General features: G+C 43.3%; 1 protein-coding gene across 1 annotated transcript in view; it reads left to right on the forward strand.

The window, feature by feature from the left end:
* Positions 1 to 16,893, forward strand: part of Efhc1 (EF-hand domain containing 1) — a 35,695-nt gene that overhangs the window by 11,118 nt on the left and 7,684 nt on the right. The window contains exons 5-9 of the mRNA XM_005369569.2: positions 1,075 to 1,267; positions 4,709 to 4,929; positions 8,155 to 8,295; positions 11,467 to 11,680; positions 12,275 to 12,431. Of these exons, the coding sequence (XP_005369626.1) occupies positions 1,075 to 1,267; positions 4,709 to 4,929; positions 8,155 to 8,295; positions 11,467 to 11,680; positions 12,275 to 12,431 (926 nt within the window). The remainder of the gene's footprint in view (positions 1 to 1,074; positions 1,268 to 4,708; positions 4,930 to 8,154; positions 8,296 to 11,466; positions 11,681 to 12,274; positions 12,432 to 16,893) is intronic.

The raw sequence follows: 16,893 nt of genomic DNA on the forward strand, positions 1-16,893 counted from the left end.
AGTTTAACGCTGTTACATGTTCTGATACTGAATAGCTCTTAAAATGAAATAAAGTAGTTAATTCAAATAGTTATGTCCCTTGATTTCCCAGGAACCCTATCCCAAATGCATCCCTGCTGAATACTGCATTAGGGTTAGAGTACAGAATGCTCTGAGCATGTTTTCTGACTCTGCCCCGATTGGCAGCCCCACCACCTGTGAACTACAGTGGGGAAGTAGAGCTGAATCTTCATTCACCGATAAAGAGGAAAAATAATGGCAATTACTCTGAAATTTTGGCCTTAATTTCCTGCAATCTTAACTTCTTTTTCTTCAGAAAGTTCTACTCAGTGTTACCACAGATTTAGGATTGAGATTTTGTGTGTTTGTTTGTTTACTTTTGGCTTGTTTTATTGAGACAGAGTCCCACTATGTAGCTCTGGTTGGCTCAGAGCTTGCTATGGGGGTGGAGGTGCTTCAAAGTCCCAGAAATCCTGGAAATTGTGCGTCCAGAATATAAGGTGTCTCTAAGTAGCCCTGGCTGTCCTTAAACTTGCTGTGCACCCCAGGTTGGACTGGAACTCATGTTCTTTTTGCTTCTGCATCCCATGTACTGAGATTACAGGTGCATACCACCACACCTGACTTTCTGCCATTACCTTAAATTAGAAGATTCTGTCCATCCAGTAGATGTGTTTTGGTAGTCCCAAAAGAAAGATAGGTTTATTAATGAAATTTTTTTCCATACCAGTTCTATACACACAATTCACCATGTGTCTTTGTTACTATGCATAAATTACCTTTATAGGCAATCCTCCCCCTTTCTTCTTATTCAGCTTCTCTTTCCCAGACTACTATTTGGGGCCAAAGTAAGCTCTCCTGTCTTGGCACAAACTGAGAAAGCTTGTGCTATTCCTTTGGTATGTTAATATGTGGTACATGATTTTGGATATTTTCCTATCCTTGGTTTTTTTTTTTTTATTTGCTGTCTGAAAGTGTTTCAGCTACTGTTCATCACTGTCTGATAGACACATGCCATAGCGAAGTTAAGATTCTGTTTTAGAATCTTAAAGCATCACTTTGGACTCCTCAAAGGTTCTTCGATTCTATGCCATCTGGGATGACACGGATAGCTTGTTTGGGGAGTGCCGGCACTACATCATTCACTACTACCTCATGGATGATACAGTGGAGATCCGAGAGGTCCATGAACGGAACAACGGAAGAGACCCCTTCCCACTCCTCATGAACCGCCAGCGCATGCCCAAGATTTTGGTGGAGAATGCAAGTAAGTTTCGTTAAGTGGAGCCTCTGTTACTTGGGGGGTGGGGCTTCTTGGGAGTTACGAGTCAGGGTGATCACTCTTCTTTACTTGGCTCTGTCAGTGTTTTCCTAAATTTTTAACGTTTTTTTTTTTTTCTTTTCTGCAACTTTCCTCCATGATTTGCCTTAGTCCAAGCATATGTCCTGGGCACTCCAGTAGAGATGACTTAGCAGATAAAAGCAAAACAGAAGAAAAAATGCAACAGGTGATTTCTTTAAAGACAGGTAGAGCAAGGCTTCTTAACCGAACCCATTTACTATTAGGTTTGCTTGTTTGTCTTGGTGCTGCTGGAGATGAAATCCAGAGGCTTATGAATGACGTTAAGTGTTTTGCCACATAACCTTGGCTGGCAAGGAGCTTACTGTGTAGACCCAGCACTGCCTTGCAAGTACTGGCATTAAAGGTGTGTGCCACCATGCTTAGATTTATATCTTGATTCATATACAGTAACTGGAAGCAATAAATGAGATTTACACAAAAAAACAAAGGGTTAGGTCTCATGAAGCATTATTCGGCAGTGTAAAAACAGAGTAAAATGAGATACATTTGCATAAAGTAAAACTCACTCTTAGTATCCGTGGTGGACATTCATTTAAAGAGCTGTACATTTGTGGTTTAGGAGTCTGCAGCTGGTTTCTCTGTGGAGCTTCTGCCCAGAGAAAGGAAAAAATCTTTAGAGCTTAGATACAGGGTGGGACCTGTGGCTGAAGTGTCTAGACCTAACTTTACTCTGGGTAGAGACTTGGGGAGATTAAAAAAAAACATTTTTGAATACTCTCTGGTTCATCCTGATCCCAAATAAGCAATCAAGGTATGCCAGAGAACTAGAAAACCGGAACAAATCAACCCATACATTGGAGAGAGAGAAAGAGGGGGAAGGGAAGGGGAGTCTAGATCAGAGCAAAAATAAATGAAATGAATAAAAAGAAAAATGCAAAAGATAATTAAAATAGTTTGTTCTCCAAAAAGACAAAGAAAAATGACTACCTTGTGATGTGGGATTCCCTTCTTATGCTGTGAATATGTTTTATTATCATTGATTAATAAAGAAGATGCTTTGGCACTTCCTCAGAAAGTTAAAGCTAGAACTTCCCTCAGCCCTGTGTGTGTGTATGTGTGTGTGTGTGTTAGTTAAAAGAAAATGAAACCAGTATGTAGAAGAAGTATCTGTACAAGTGTGTTTAATGTAATACGATTCATGTGTCTAGAACTAGAAACAACCTAAGTGCCCATCAGCTAATGCATGGAGAAAGAACATGTGGTACATGCACCATGAGAAACTAGGCATCCATACAAGAGTGAAACCCTGTCACATGTGCCAACATGGACAGAACACTGGAGATCATTTTGCTAAGTGACATAAATCGTGCACAGAAGGATAAGTACCACCTGTGCATCGAGTATGAAGTTGACCTCGCTGAGGCTCAGTGGCACACACCTGTAGTTAGAGTACTTGGGAGGCCGAGGCACAGGCCTCACTGGTGCAAGGACAGTCTCAGCTTCACAGTGAGACCCTTGCCTTAAAACAAAAGAAAATAAGAATGTTGATCTTGGGAAAGTCGGTGTCAAATGGTGATTCTCAGAGGGTGGAAAGAGTAATGTGGGGAGGGGCTGGGGAGATGGCTTAGTCTGCACTGCATCTGCCATGCAAGCATTAGAGTCCGAGTTTAGATCCCGAGCAGAAAACCTGGTGGGGGCAACAGCTTACCCAATTGGTATCCCCAGACCTGGGGCATGGGAGCAAAAAACAGGCTGATTCCCAGAACTCACTGGCCCAACAGTCTAGTCAGCCAAGGAAGACATCGGATGTTGATCCCTGACTCCAGATGGGTGGTGCATACATATGAATGTGAACCTACAAGCTTGCTTTCAAATATCTACACCTATATCACACACACACACACACACACACACACACACCCCCCACATATACATACACATCAACATGTCACACACACAAACACACACACCCCACACATACATACACATGCACATCACTCTCACACACACACACACACACACACATACACACACATGCACATGTCACACACACAAGAACAGAGGAGAGAGGCAAGATGGGGAGGAGTTGAGTAGGGTTACTGCACTGCAGCCTGGCTATAGACCACTGCAGCCTGGCTATAGACCACTGCAGCCTGGCTATAGACCACTGCAGCCTGGCTATAGACCATTGCAGCCTGGCTATAGACCACGAGTCTAATATTTCATGACAGCCACACCAGACCATGCTTGTTCTAGCCCACAGGAGGCTGAGGCAGGATAATTACAGCAAGTTCAGGGAAAACCCCTGCTTCATGACAAGACCCTGTCTCAAACAGGACAAAAGGAGAAAAAGTAAAAACCAAAGCACCTTGACTATTTTTACCATAGAGAAATAAAACATATCAATACATTTTAACATGACCTAATCACTATGCAATAAATACATGGATCAGAACGTCACATGGTACTCTATTAAGGCGTATAATTTTTATGTTTTTATGGATCTGTTGGAAAAGTGACAGGGTTACTGAATGAGCATTTATTTATTATACTTAAGAAATTCCATCTTTTTTTTTCTAATTTTCCATCTCAGTAATTACCTGTCAGGAGAGGCCTGCCCTGCTTCTGGCTCCATGCATTCCAGCTCTGGTTATGTAGTGTGGTACCCCACCACTGGCTTTTGTGATGTTCACAGAGGCCATGCTTCATGAAATCCATCTGAAATAAGTTAACCCTTAGTTCTCACAACACATTGATAAAAAGATACTTATTTCCAAAATGCAAGATTTATTCAGTATTTGAAGGTGATTCCTATGTGAGTGGATTATTGCAATCATCTCATTAATTGTCTGTGCTCCTACATCATGTCATACTCTCCTGATAGCAGTGGTCATGTGTGTGTGTGTGTGTCTAGGAGAACCCATTATCTATGTTGTTATTTATTGTCTATTTCAACAAACAGGATATTTTCTCCTAGAAGGTATGAGTTATTTTGCATAATCAATTGTCTCAGTAGTTAGCAGTGCACTGTATGTATATACATGTAAACCCTAATAATTGTCGGATGTGTAGAAAACTGGATGATGAGTTAGAACCAAGCAACTTAGATCCCATCCAGAGCCAACTCTCTTATATGTCTTACATGGCCACATATTAATTCTGTGGACCTTGGAGGCTTTTGATGATAGCGCTAACTGAATGTAGAAGAGAGATTTTATGAAAAATATGTGGCATATTATTCGTGTAGTCTGTCAAAGATTCAAATATATAGCATTACCTTTTCCTTTGGCGTATCAGTAGGTACTCAACCCTTAGCCAGAGCTAGCAAACAAGAATATCCAGTTCTTGTGTTAAGCTTTCTTCCTCTGTACTTTCCTTCATCCCTCTCACCCCATGTCCTATTAGAGAACTTCCCTCAATGTGTGCTGGAGATCTCTGATCAGGAGGTGCTGGAGTGGTACACTGCCAAGGACTTCATTGTAGGGAAGTCGCTCACCATCCTCGGGAGGACCTTCTTCATTTATGACTGTGATCCATTCACCCGACAGTACTACAGAGACAAGTTTGGGATGCCTGATTTACCCCGCGTTGATGTGAGCAAGCACGAGCCACCTCCTGTAAAACAGGTAAATGGAATAGAAGTCCCAAGTGTGATAAGAAAAAAAAAAAAGATGTAGAAACTGAAGTGAAGAACTCAATAAACACAGATGACTTCTGTATGATAGAGGCTCACAAAAGAGGAAATACGAAGAGCCCATCACCACATGAAAACACCCGTAGTCTAGTTATAATCAAAGAAACAGAATGACAGTAATGAGGTTTTATGCTCTGCTCAATTTGAAAGGTCTTCAGTACCTAGTGTTTGTCTTTTTGAAAACACAATTTTCATATGCTGTTGTTAGGAAAGCCAGGTAGAATCACCTTTCTCAAGTGCTGTTTGTTGCCATTTTAATTCTTTAGACTATTGTTTATCTTTGGTCTACAAAATCTGCATTGAGGACTATAAAGGAATATGTTTTATGCAGGAGAGGTTGGCAAAATACATCTGTCCATACTAGTAGAAAATTGTAAGGCCTGTAAAAGATAAAGTAAGTCTTTGTATATTAGCATGGGAAATGTTCATCGCATATTTTAAGTGAATAAGTGTCCACATTTCTGTGCATAACCTCTGTTCATAAAGGCTGAGGAACAGCTGTCAGACACAGCTGCCACATCATTTGTGGGCTCTGGTTCTCCTTGTGGGAATGGTAAGGTCAAGCAAGGAGAGAACCAGGGAACTCGGTTCTGATAGCCCGTATGTGGCTCTAATTTTTATTCCTGTAGTGAAGCTTGTATTACTCTTTTTTTTTTAAAAAAAAAAGGGTTTTTTTTTTCTATTTTAAATCATGTTCAAATGCACCCAGCATCTTAACTACATTAAAGTATCTAGTTCAGTGGTATTAAATTAAAGGATATTTTGTAGATCCAAATGGATTTCCCACTTGGAGTCAGTTAGTCTCCTGTTTCATGAAGGTTTTCTTGTTTTTAGTGGTAGTCGTTAAGCCTGGGATATTGCACATAGTGGACCAGTGCTCTATTACATAGCAATATCTCTAGCTCTCTTAAGTTACATAGCAGAGTAATTATGGCATTGCAACCCCAAATCCTAAGAACGCTTACTTGTAGATTAGTTTGTAATGTCTCTCAGTTAATCATTATGGAATAATGTTCACCATTATGGAACCGTTTGAGTATTGTCTAATGTCCTGTCCCTTTGCTTAACTTGGAAGGACTCCTTGGCACATTGCTTGCCAGTCAGGTGCAGTGGTAACTACCTCTCCCAGCTTTTGTCCTTTTAGAAATATCTTAATTTGTCCCTCATTTCTGAAGGACAGCTTTGCTCGGTATAGAATTCTCCATTGTGCTTTATTTCCTCTTACGATTTGGATATATTGGTCCCCCACTGCCTTATGATCTCCAGAGTTACTAGGGAGAGATCGAATAGTCATCTTTCTGCGTGTGGCAAGGCAAGTCTCCCCGGCTTTCACAATTCTCTTTCTCGCTGGAACATTTGATTATTGAGGGCCTGACAGTGTGAGTCCCTGAACTCAGCTTCAATCTCCGTGTGTGTTTTCATTTGTCTGGCTGAAGAAATGTAAACTATTTTTTCTTTAGACACACTCTCTCCCCATGTCATCTTTCTCCTCTTTTTTTTTGTTTGTGTTGGTAGGAGTGGCCAGCTTGTTGCATCCCAGCCACCTGGCTAGCTTACACCGGAAATAACCAAACCGAAATTGTATTAATCAAAACACTGCTTGGCCCATTAGCTCTAACTTCTTATTGGCTAACTCTCACATCTTGATTTAACCCATTTCTGTTCATTTGTGTATCACCATGTGGCAGTGGCCTACCAGGAAAGATTCGGCATGTCTGTCTCTAGGAGCTCCATGGCGTCTCTCCTCTGCCCTTCTTCCCAACATTCAGTTCTGTCTTCTCCACCTACCTAAGCTCTGCCCTATCAGGCCCAAAGCAGTTTCTTTATTCATTAGCCAATGAAAGCAACACATGAACAGAAGAACCTCCTACACTATGTTTGTCTTTTTTTCTCCTCTTTTTATGAGATGTGATACTTATGTTGGTCCCTCAGAGCATCCTATGGATGCTCTAAACTCTAGTCATTTTTTTTTGCCAGTCTTTTCTTTTCATCATCCTCAGAGTGAACAGTTTGCATTAATTAGCCTAACTTCAGGAATCAATCTCTCTCTCTCTCTCTCTCTCTCTCTCTCTCTCTCTCTCTCTCTCTCTCTCTCTCTCTCCTCCCTCTCCCTCTCCCTCTCCCTCTCCCTCTCTCTCTCTCTCCCCTCCCTGTCTCCTCCCTGTCTCCCCTCCCCAAGGGTTTAATAGGAAGCAAGAGGTACAATTTGATGGGAATCATCTCTCTTCTACCCTGTGTGTTCTGGAAATTGAACTCAGGTTTTCAGTGAGCACTGTTATTTACTGAGCCATCTCACTGATCCTTTTTTAAATTTAGTTTTGGTTTTGTTTTATTTTAGGTTTTCTGTGTCTTGGTTGATATTCCACTTTCTTATATATATTTTTTCTTTTCTTTCTTTTTTTTTGTTTTTTTGTTTTTTTGAGACAGGGTTTCTCTGTAGCTTTTTGGTTCCTGTCCTGGAACTAGCTATTGTAGACCAGGCTGGCCTCGTATTCACAGAGATCCATCTGCTTCTGCCTCCCGAGTGCAGGGATTAAAGGCATGCGCCACCACTGCTCAGCTATACTATATTTCTTGAGGGTTTTCACATCTCCCTTTAATTCTTTAATCATTTAAAAATTGTGTGTGTGTGTGTGTGTGTGTGTGTGTGTGTGTGTGTGCGCACGTGCCGTGTGCATACCATGGTATATATGTGGAAGTCAGGGGAGAACTTTTGGGAGTTGGCTCTCTCCTCTCACTGTGGATTTCAGGGTTCAAGTTCAGGTTGTGAGCTTCTGTGGCAAGTACTGCACCTCCACACACCATGTGGGCTGCCCCCTTGGAGCATTTTTAAGATAGTTGTTTTAAAGCCATTGTCAAGCATACCCTCTCTGGGATCTTTCCCAGGGATAATCTCTGCTTCTTAACTTTTTCCTTTTAACGTACCAATTTCCTACTTTTCAAATATATCTTGTGACTTGTTAAGAATGGGATGTTTGTTCATTTACTTCTGAGACAAGGTCTGATTATGTAACCCAGGTTGGCCATGAATGTGCAGTCCTCAGGAGTTGCTTTGGAGTCCGTGTTTCTGAGCTGACACTGAAGAAGACCCGCACAGTGACCTCTTGTGTGATGTTAGTACCAACAGCCTCACCTCTTTCTTCCTGTTTATCTCCAGGAGTTACCTCCCTACAATGGCTATGGACTGGTTGAAGACTCTGCTCAGAATTGTTTTGCTCTCATTCCCAAAGCTCCCAGAAAAGATGTCATTAAAATGTTGGTGAATGACAACAAGGTGCTCCGCTTTCTGGCTGCACTGGTGAGGCAAATTTTATACCGAAGATGTTTTTCCTCTATCTCGGCACGTTGGACAATTGTTCATTTTGTCTGTAGGGTATAGAGTCACAGTGTTATAGTCACGTGTTCACTACAGCAAACACTGCATGCAGTAGCCAGCCTTCAGAAATGTTAGGTAGTACTAAGTATAGTGCTTCTGAACCAAGACCCAGCTCAATTCCTGACCCCCCATTCCTAGATCCATAATCTCTCCTTTCTATACCTCAAAATTTTCATCCACTTTGCCTGTTAAGCAATTGTAGATTTCTATACCATATTTTAATCATTTGTGCATTGATAGACCCTTCCAGAGTATATTTCTTGAAGAATAGAAATTATGTCTTATTGATTTTTTAGTACTATCTATGATATCTAAATGTATTATTTTATAGAAAGTATAAAAAGTTGACTTATACTAACTTAATAAAGGTTGCTTTTTGAAATTTTAAACTATTTTATATGTATGAGTGTTTTGCCTTCAGGTTTGTGCACTGTAGAGGGCAAAAGTCCCTTGTGCACACAGTTAAGCACTGGAGAAGCCAGGAACCTTAAACACAGAGGCATCCTTCAAAGGAGGAGATATTTAACCAGTCTTCCTCCTGGAATGCTGGAAATGGGCCTAATTTCCAACCTGGTGATCTCTTGCTGTCTGATGAGCCAGGCTCCACCATATCCCCCAGAATTATGTTTACCTATCTTAGACCCTTCACCCCCAAACCTTGAACGTTATTTCCAGGCCATAAAACTCATCCTTATGAGAGATGCCATATGTATTTTACAACAGCCCAAGTGACTTCTATTTTATCTTAGGGCCAGACCAAATCCTGTTGCCTACAGGCATTGTGTTTACCTCAGTCATTCTGCCTAGTTTTCTGATAACAATTAAGTCAATCCTGTGAAGACAGGAAATATTTATTTATTTATTAAAGATTTCTGCCTTCTCCCTACCACCGCCTCCCATTTCCCTCTCCCTCCCCCAATCAAGACCCCCTCCCTCATCAGCCCGAAGAGCAATCAGGGTTCCCTGACCTGTGGGAAGTCCAAGGACCACCCACCTCCATCCAGGTCTAGTAAGGTGAGCATCCAAACTGCCTAGGCTCCCCCAAAGCCAGTACGTGCAGTAGGATCAAAAACCCATTGCCATTGTTCTTGAGTTCTCAGTAGGAGGACAGGAAATCTTGAGGCGTCTTTACATTGAAGTTCTTTACAAAGTACATATGGCTTCGTCTATGAGATGGGTTCTGTTGACTTAGAAACGATGCTCAGGTCTAGGTGAATCTCTGTGAGTTCGAGGCCAGCCTGGTCTACAAGGGCTAGTTCCAGGACAGGCTCCAAAAACTACAGAGAAACCCTGTCTCAAAAAACCAAAAATAAAATAAATCCATTGCATTTTAAAATAAATCTCTTAAGTACTGGAAAGTAAAGGGAATTGTCTTAATCTTATAAAATATATTTACAAATCCTACTGTAAACAGAGTACCGAAGAGTTGAGAAAATACTCCCTTCAGGGAGGAGCACGGGAGGCTTGACTGCCATACACATTATGAACAGCACGAGGGAGAAGGAACCAGAAATAACCTTGGGGTAGCTAATACTGTAGGCATGAGTGGGCTCTAAGTGCCTTAGGGGTAGAAAAGGCACCCACTGCACCCCACTGAGCCCTGTACTGACAGAAGACCTGTCCCATATTTCCTAGACTCTAAGTATTGGCCACTATGGTGGTTTGAACGAGATGGGCCCAGCAAGTCATGAACATTTGAATACTTGGTTCCCAGTTTTTGGCGCTGTTGGGAGGTGTAGCTTTGCTGGAAGAGGTGCCTCATGGGGGGGGGGATGGGGATGGGGATGGGGATGGGGTGGAGCCTTGAGGTTCAGAAACAGTGCACCATGCCATTCCTAGTTGGTGCTCTCTGCCTGCTGATAGTGTTTAGACATGTGATCCTTCAGTAGCTGCTCCAGCATCACGGACTCTAATGCCCCACAACCATATGCCCAAAACAAACCTTGTTCGTGGCAGTTCCCCCCTCCACAGCAATAGAAACACAATGTAATCACTCTGTGGGAGGGACATAGCTTTGAGTGTACAGGTAGTCCACTGGAATGTCAGACAGTTCTTGGACTCTCCAGCAGGGACCTCACAGCAGATAGTAACCCTGGATGTTGATCTACTGCCTGAGCAGAGGCTCAAGGCTACAAAACCTGTTTATTCTCAGTTGGTGAGATCCGCAAGATTGGCGCTCTTTTCCAGGTACACTTTCCTGCCTCAGTTTAGCCTCTTGTCACCTGCTCTTCTCGGTTGTCAACATCGGGGCCTCCTATGCTCCGCAGCTGCTCAATGGAGCCATCTCTAACCCCCCTCTCCCCCATGGCAAGCTGACTCTATACTGTGTATGTGGCCTGTTCTCAGGCCCCCAGATAACAACTCAGTGTTAAAACAACAGTTTGAAAAAAACAGTTCTCAAAATTGTGCCCAACCGTCTGCCCTCTGAGCTGGGGGACTCTTCTGTACTGTTGTTGAGCCTTGTCAAGTCTGTAGACTTGCTGTGTTGCCTGGCTTACCTTTCAGATGAGACTTCCCCTCTGCTGGGAGCCACATGCTGGGGAGCCTCTTGCCTTAGGAGCCATGCGGCTGGGGGGCCATGTGGCTGGGGAGCCTTGTGGCTGGGGGGCCATGCAGCTGGAAAGCCTTGCGGCTGGGGAGCCTTGTGGCTGGGGGGCCATGCAGCTGGAAAGCCATGCGGCTGGGGGGCCATGTGGCTTGGGGGCCATGTCCCTGGGAGCCATGTGGCTGGGAAACTGTGCTCAGCCTGGTGTCTTTCCAGTGCTTTCCCCTTGTGGTTCTCTTCTGCATTCCAGTCCTCCTCTTGTGACTTGCTGAAGCTCTTCTACTCTTTCTTGCTTTGAATTCTCAAGTCAACATATGAAAGCCAGAGGTTCTTATATAGAAACCCAGAGTTTTCTTCTGGGCCTACACTCACACCAGGCAGCAATCAACCGGAGCTAAATTGGGGTGGCCTCCTTTCCCAAAATGAAGCCTGTTTGTCCCAGCCCGGACCCTCAATACATGGCATGTTTATATGAATTCAGCTTGGTTTCATTTTGGGTTTCCTGGAAAGACTATGAGCCTTGACATTCTCTTTTTCCATCTTTCTAGGAATCCCCTATCCCTGAAGACAAAGACCGGCGCTTTATCTTCTCTTATTTTCTTGCCACCGATATGATCAGTATCTTTGAGCCTCCTGTTCGAAATTCTGGTATCATTGGGGGTAAATTCCTGGGCAGAACTAAAGTTGTTAAACCGTTCTCTTCGGCTGACAACCCTATCTACTATGGACCAAGTGACTTCTTCATCGGTGCCATGATTGAGGGTAAGCCTAAACATGGCTTAGAGTTTCCTGATGGCTTGGAAAATGGACTTGCTGTGATTTAATGCATTCTTAAGCCTTAGAAGAAGCAACTGGGCTGTGTTCTGACTCAGATGATGCTTCCATTTCTTAATCTCCTTGCTTATCAGTTAAATTCTAAATTGGTTGCATTTGTAGATACTATGTCATTGTATATATTGGCTCCATTTGTTAGATGCTAACAAGAGGAACCCGAGAAAATCACTGAATACTAATGTATACAGCTTTTCAAAATTCACCAGTCTGGCCAGGCAGTGTTAGCACATACCTTTAATAGCACTTGGGAGGCAGAAGATAGGTGGATCTCTGTGAGTTCAAGGCCAGCCTGGTCTACATAGTGAGGTCCGGGACAACCAGGACTTTGTAGAGAGACATTGTCTCAAAGCAGGAAAACAAACAGAACAACAACAACAACAACAACAACAACAAAACAAGTGGATTCACCTGTCAGCCACAAATGATTCCCGTTGGATTTATTGCTAGAAGGTTAACAGCGTTTGCTCCTTGCTGCATGAGAAAAGCAAAGCTGAAGTAAGTGTAACGCTACTCTCTCCTCAGTGTTCAGCCATCGGTTCGTCATCCTCGATACAGATGAATACGTTTTAAAATACATGGAGAGCAACGCTTCCCAGTATTCCCCAGAAGCCCTCGCCTCCATCAAGAACCGCATCCAGAAGCAGGATGTACAGGAGGCTCCGGCACCAGAATCAGAAAAGTATGTTGGACTGCCTAGGGTCGGGATTTGGCACATGCAAGCTATTTAGAAAGCAATTCCATTCTGTGTGTGTTATATGTGGTATATGTGCATAGGTACGTAGGCACACAGGGCTGTTCACCCATGTCCAGAGGCCAGATGAGAACATAAAGTATCCTGTTGCATTGTGTTATACCTTATTTCTTTGAGGGAGAGCCTCTCACTAAGTCTGGGTCTAGGCTGCTGGCCAGCAACCCAATGATCCCCTTGTCTCTGCTCCTCACGGCACTGGGGTTGAGGGTGCAGCCACCACCAGGATTTTTTTTTAAATATTTGTTTATTATGTATAAAATATTCTGTCTGTGTGTATGTCTGTAGGCCAGAAGAGGGCACCAGACCTCATTACAGATGGTTGTGAGCCACCATGTAGTTGCTGGGAATTGAACTCAGAACCTTTGGAAGAGCAGGCAATGCTCTTAACCACTGAGCCATCTCTCCAGCCCCCACCAGGATTTTTTGTTTTGTTTTTACACAAATGCTAGGACCGGAGCTACTCTTACTGGATGCTCGCACAGCAAGCATTCTGAGCCACTGAGCCATCGCTGCAGGCCACCAGAAAGGAATTCTTGTCGAAATCAATGCATAATGATGTTCTAGAATTTCAACTTTCCTTTACCAGGCTGGAGATGTCAGGCAGATGGAGATGGTTTCTTGGCTCGACATAATAACTACCACCTTACAAGTTTTCCCATTTTATACCTGTAGCAAATAATGGTTGAATGGATGCCCGTCGTATCTGCTTCAGACGTCATCACTAGGCCACTGGTCTGTTCAGTAAGGAAAACAGATAAGAAGTTGCTGTCTTTCTGGACTGACCTAAGCAGGAATGAAGAGAGAGTAATAGAAGTAGATCATACAGTACAGTCAGTGATAAATACCATACAAAAATAAAGGACTTAGAGATGGCAAGCATTTCTGGAGGCTGGCAGTGGGCACTTGCTTGGCAGATGGGAACCTGAGCAAACCCTTGAAGGGAAGGGAGTTCTCAGGGTAGATGTGTGGATGCGGAACTGTTGAATACAGACACCTGCCAGGTAGCATGCTCCGCCAGTCAAGTAACTGGCAAGAAACAGACGAGTGAGAGGGGCTGGAGTGAGTGAGGAAGATGAGGAGGGCCAAGTGCCGACCTTAGAAAAGTAATGAGAAGACAACCGGAAAGGGAAATTAGCAAGGAGCCAGATTGCGTAAGAGCCACTGGGTATTTGGGAAGATACCAACTGTCTCTGAATGAAGGTGCGATCCGTTTGGGAGTCTTGGAGTAGAAGAGTGATAGGGTGTGACGTAAGCTTTTCAAGGACTAGCCCGCTGCTGTGCTAATACTCCAGTTAGAGCCACATTGAGGCAAACCTAATTCTAGCACTTGGGAGGTACAAGCAGAAGGATCAAGCGTTTCAAGGCCAGCCTCAGCTACATAGGGAGTTTGGGGCCAGTCTGCGCTATGTGAGATTGAGAGGGAGTGGGAAGGAAGGAAGTGTGTGTGTGTGTGTGTGTGTGTGTGTGTGTGTGTGTGAGAGAGAGAGAGAGAGAGAGAGAGAGAGAGAGCAAAACTGGAGAGATGGCTCAGAGGTTTCGAGCAAGAGCGACGGCTGCTGTCCCAGAGGTCCTGAGTTCAATTCCCAGCAACCACAGGGTGGCTCACAACCATCTATAATGAGATCTGGTGCCCTCTTCTGGCCTGCAGGCACACATACAGTACAGAACACTGTATACCTAATAAATACATCTTTAAAAAGAAGAGAAACAATACTGTAGGAGATACTTGTTTCACTCTCATGAAGGTGACAGAAGCGAGGAGGTGATATCATTGGCTGAGCCAGTGAGATGAAAGGTAAGTTACCCGGGATGTGAGAGAGGTAACAGAGCTAAAGAAGATTCTACAACTGGGGTCTGAGCAGCAGGAAGGACTTACCCTCAGCTGAGATGGGGATGATGGGGACGCTGTGTAAAGGAGTTTGGTAGGGCAGTGTGGTAGAGACACAGGTTTGGGATGTATTTTATATTTAGGAGACAAACTAGAACCAGGGTTGTGCTCACATTACGAAGGAGACCGAGGACTCCAGTGAGGATTTTCAGCAGAATTAGGTGGTAGGAAAGCTCGAAAGAGGGAGATGTGAGCGAGGATGGGAAGCACTCTGGGTAAAATGTACACCCGGTGTTTATGAGGAGGTTTGCTCAAAGGGGAGCAGAGAAATGGAGCGATAGCTGGCAGAGGAGCTGCAGTCAGCTGAAAGTTTTGTCTTGTGTTTGGTTGAAGATGGTCAAAAAGTACAAGCAAAAAAATAACACAAAAGCTGCCTGCCTTTAATCAGGAGGCCAAGGCAGCGCTTCTGTAGATTTGAGGCATCACAGGCACGACCCTGTCTCAAGCAACAACAACCATGTTGGTGTTGGTTAAAATTCTACGGGGAAGGGAACTGGTAGATGTGTGAGAGATGCTCAGACTGACTGAGTGTGAGAGACAGATGGATGGGATTTCGTGAGTAGGTGGGGAGAACTTGGCACTAGGTAGATGCACTGTTTATCCAGGGCAGTTATCCCCCACCACCACCACCACCAAAAAAAAAAAAAAAAAAAAAAAAAAAGGTAGTTTCAGGACACTCAAATTAAAAAAAAAAAATACTGTAGACCTGTATCAGTTCCTTTTCTGTTGCTGTGGTCAAATACTGTGACTAAGGCAGCTTATAGAAGGAAGAGTTTATTTGCCTTCTGATTCCAGAGGGTGAGAGTCCATTGTGGCAGTGGGAGAGGCATAGCAGGAAGTAGCAGGCACAGTAGCAGGAGGCACCAAAGAGAAGAACAGGAAGTGAGGCTGGACTAGAAACAATGTCTCCCCCAGTGAAGTACCTCCTCCAGCAGGGTTCCTCCTCACAAAGGTTCCACAGCTTCCCCGACGCTGTGTCACCAACTGGGGACCAAGTGATCAGATATATGAGCTTAGGGGGGACTGTATTTGTCAGGGTTCTTTAGAGGGACAGAACTGACAGAATGAACATAGATATATGAATATAACTCATATGTATATATGATATATATGAGAGAGGTAGAGGAGACAGAGAGAGACAGGAGAAAGAGAGAGAGAGAGAGGATTTATTAGAGTGGGTGACAAGCTGTGGTCCAGTAGTCCAACAATGACTCTCTAGCCACAGAAGATCCACAAATCCAATAGTTGTTCAGTACACAAGGCTGGGTGTCTCAGCTAGTCTTCAGTATACACCAGAACCCCAAAGAACTAGGGCTGTTCTTTAGTGCCAGTAAAGGAATGGACTTGCATCGAGACCAAGGTCAAGCAGGCAAAGAGAACCAGGTTTCTCTTTCCGTGTCCTTTATATAGGATGCAAGCAGAAGGTGTGGGCCAGATTAAAGGTGAATCTTCCCACCTCAAAAGACTTTGAAACCCTTCACAGTTGTTTCTAGATGTAGTCAAGTTGACAACCAAGAATAGCCATCCCAGGGGCATGTGTCATCAAAACCACAACAGGATTATAAAGGCTTTTAGTCTGTAGTTAGCATGTTAGAAGTCCTATCTAACAATGTAAAAATACTTCATTTTAGAATAATACACTAACAGAGGTAACTTTTCTTTAGACAGGCTTACATGTATGTCCAGCTAGCCTGGGAATTGAGATAGCTGAGGCTGGCCTGGAGTTATGATCCCCCTGCCTCTGCCTCCCACACATTGGGATTGCAGGCACATGCATGCACCACCACTCCTGGCTTTATATGGTGTTGGGGATCGAATCTTGGGCCTCACACATGCTAGTCAAGACACTATGAATTGAGCCACGAAAAGAAAACAGTTTCTGGGGAAAATAACTATGTTTTCTGTCTTCCAAACAAAAATAACTGTTGGGAAGAACTGCACTTTACTTTCTTGAGAATACCTTTAATGTCTGTTTTTTTTTTTTTTTTAAGAGGAGACAGCTGAATTTTTATGTTTTTAAATTCAGTCCAGGAAAAACATCATTTATTGCATAATATTTGGGGAAATTCTTGACTGCTTGTGGGGAGAAAGGAGCAAAATGACAAACAGTCTCAGTGTTGTTATTTTTCACCTTGTAGAAGACCCTGACAAGGGCCTTGGGAGACCCCGGGAGTCTAGGCATTCCCGGAAACTTTGATCTTGGTGACAAGAAGTCAGAACCTAAGGGAACAGGCACAGATAAACAGGAAAAATGTGGTTGGCAAGCCTTTCTAGTTGTTTGTGTTAGTGTGGCGTAAAGTAAGAACTGGAATTTGTGAAATGTTTTACTTTATTGAATATATAGGCTATATCTTAAACATAAGGGAAATGAACACCAAATTAAATACATTTTACTTACTACTGCAAGAGAAAAAATATGACCAGTTATAATCTTTATTCACCATCAATTGAAATATGTATATCTTAGCCTAGCGGTGGGGCACAACTTTAATCCTAGTACTC

The sequence above is a fragment of the Microtus ochrogaster genome, unplaced genomic scaffold (genome assembly GCF_000317375.1).
Source record: "Microtus ochrogaster isolate Prairie Vole_2 unplaced genomic scaffold, MicOch1.0 UNK52, whole genome shotgun sequence".
Classification (NCBI taxonomy): Eukaryota; Metazoa; Chordata; class Mammalia; order Rodentia; family Cricetidae; genus Microtus; species Microtus ochrogaster.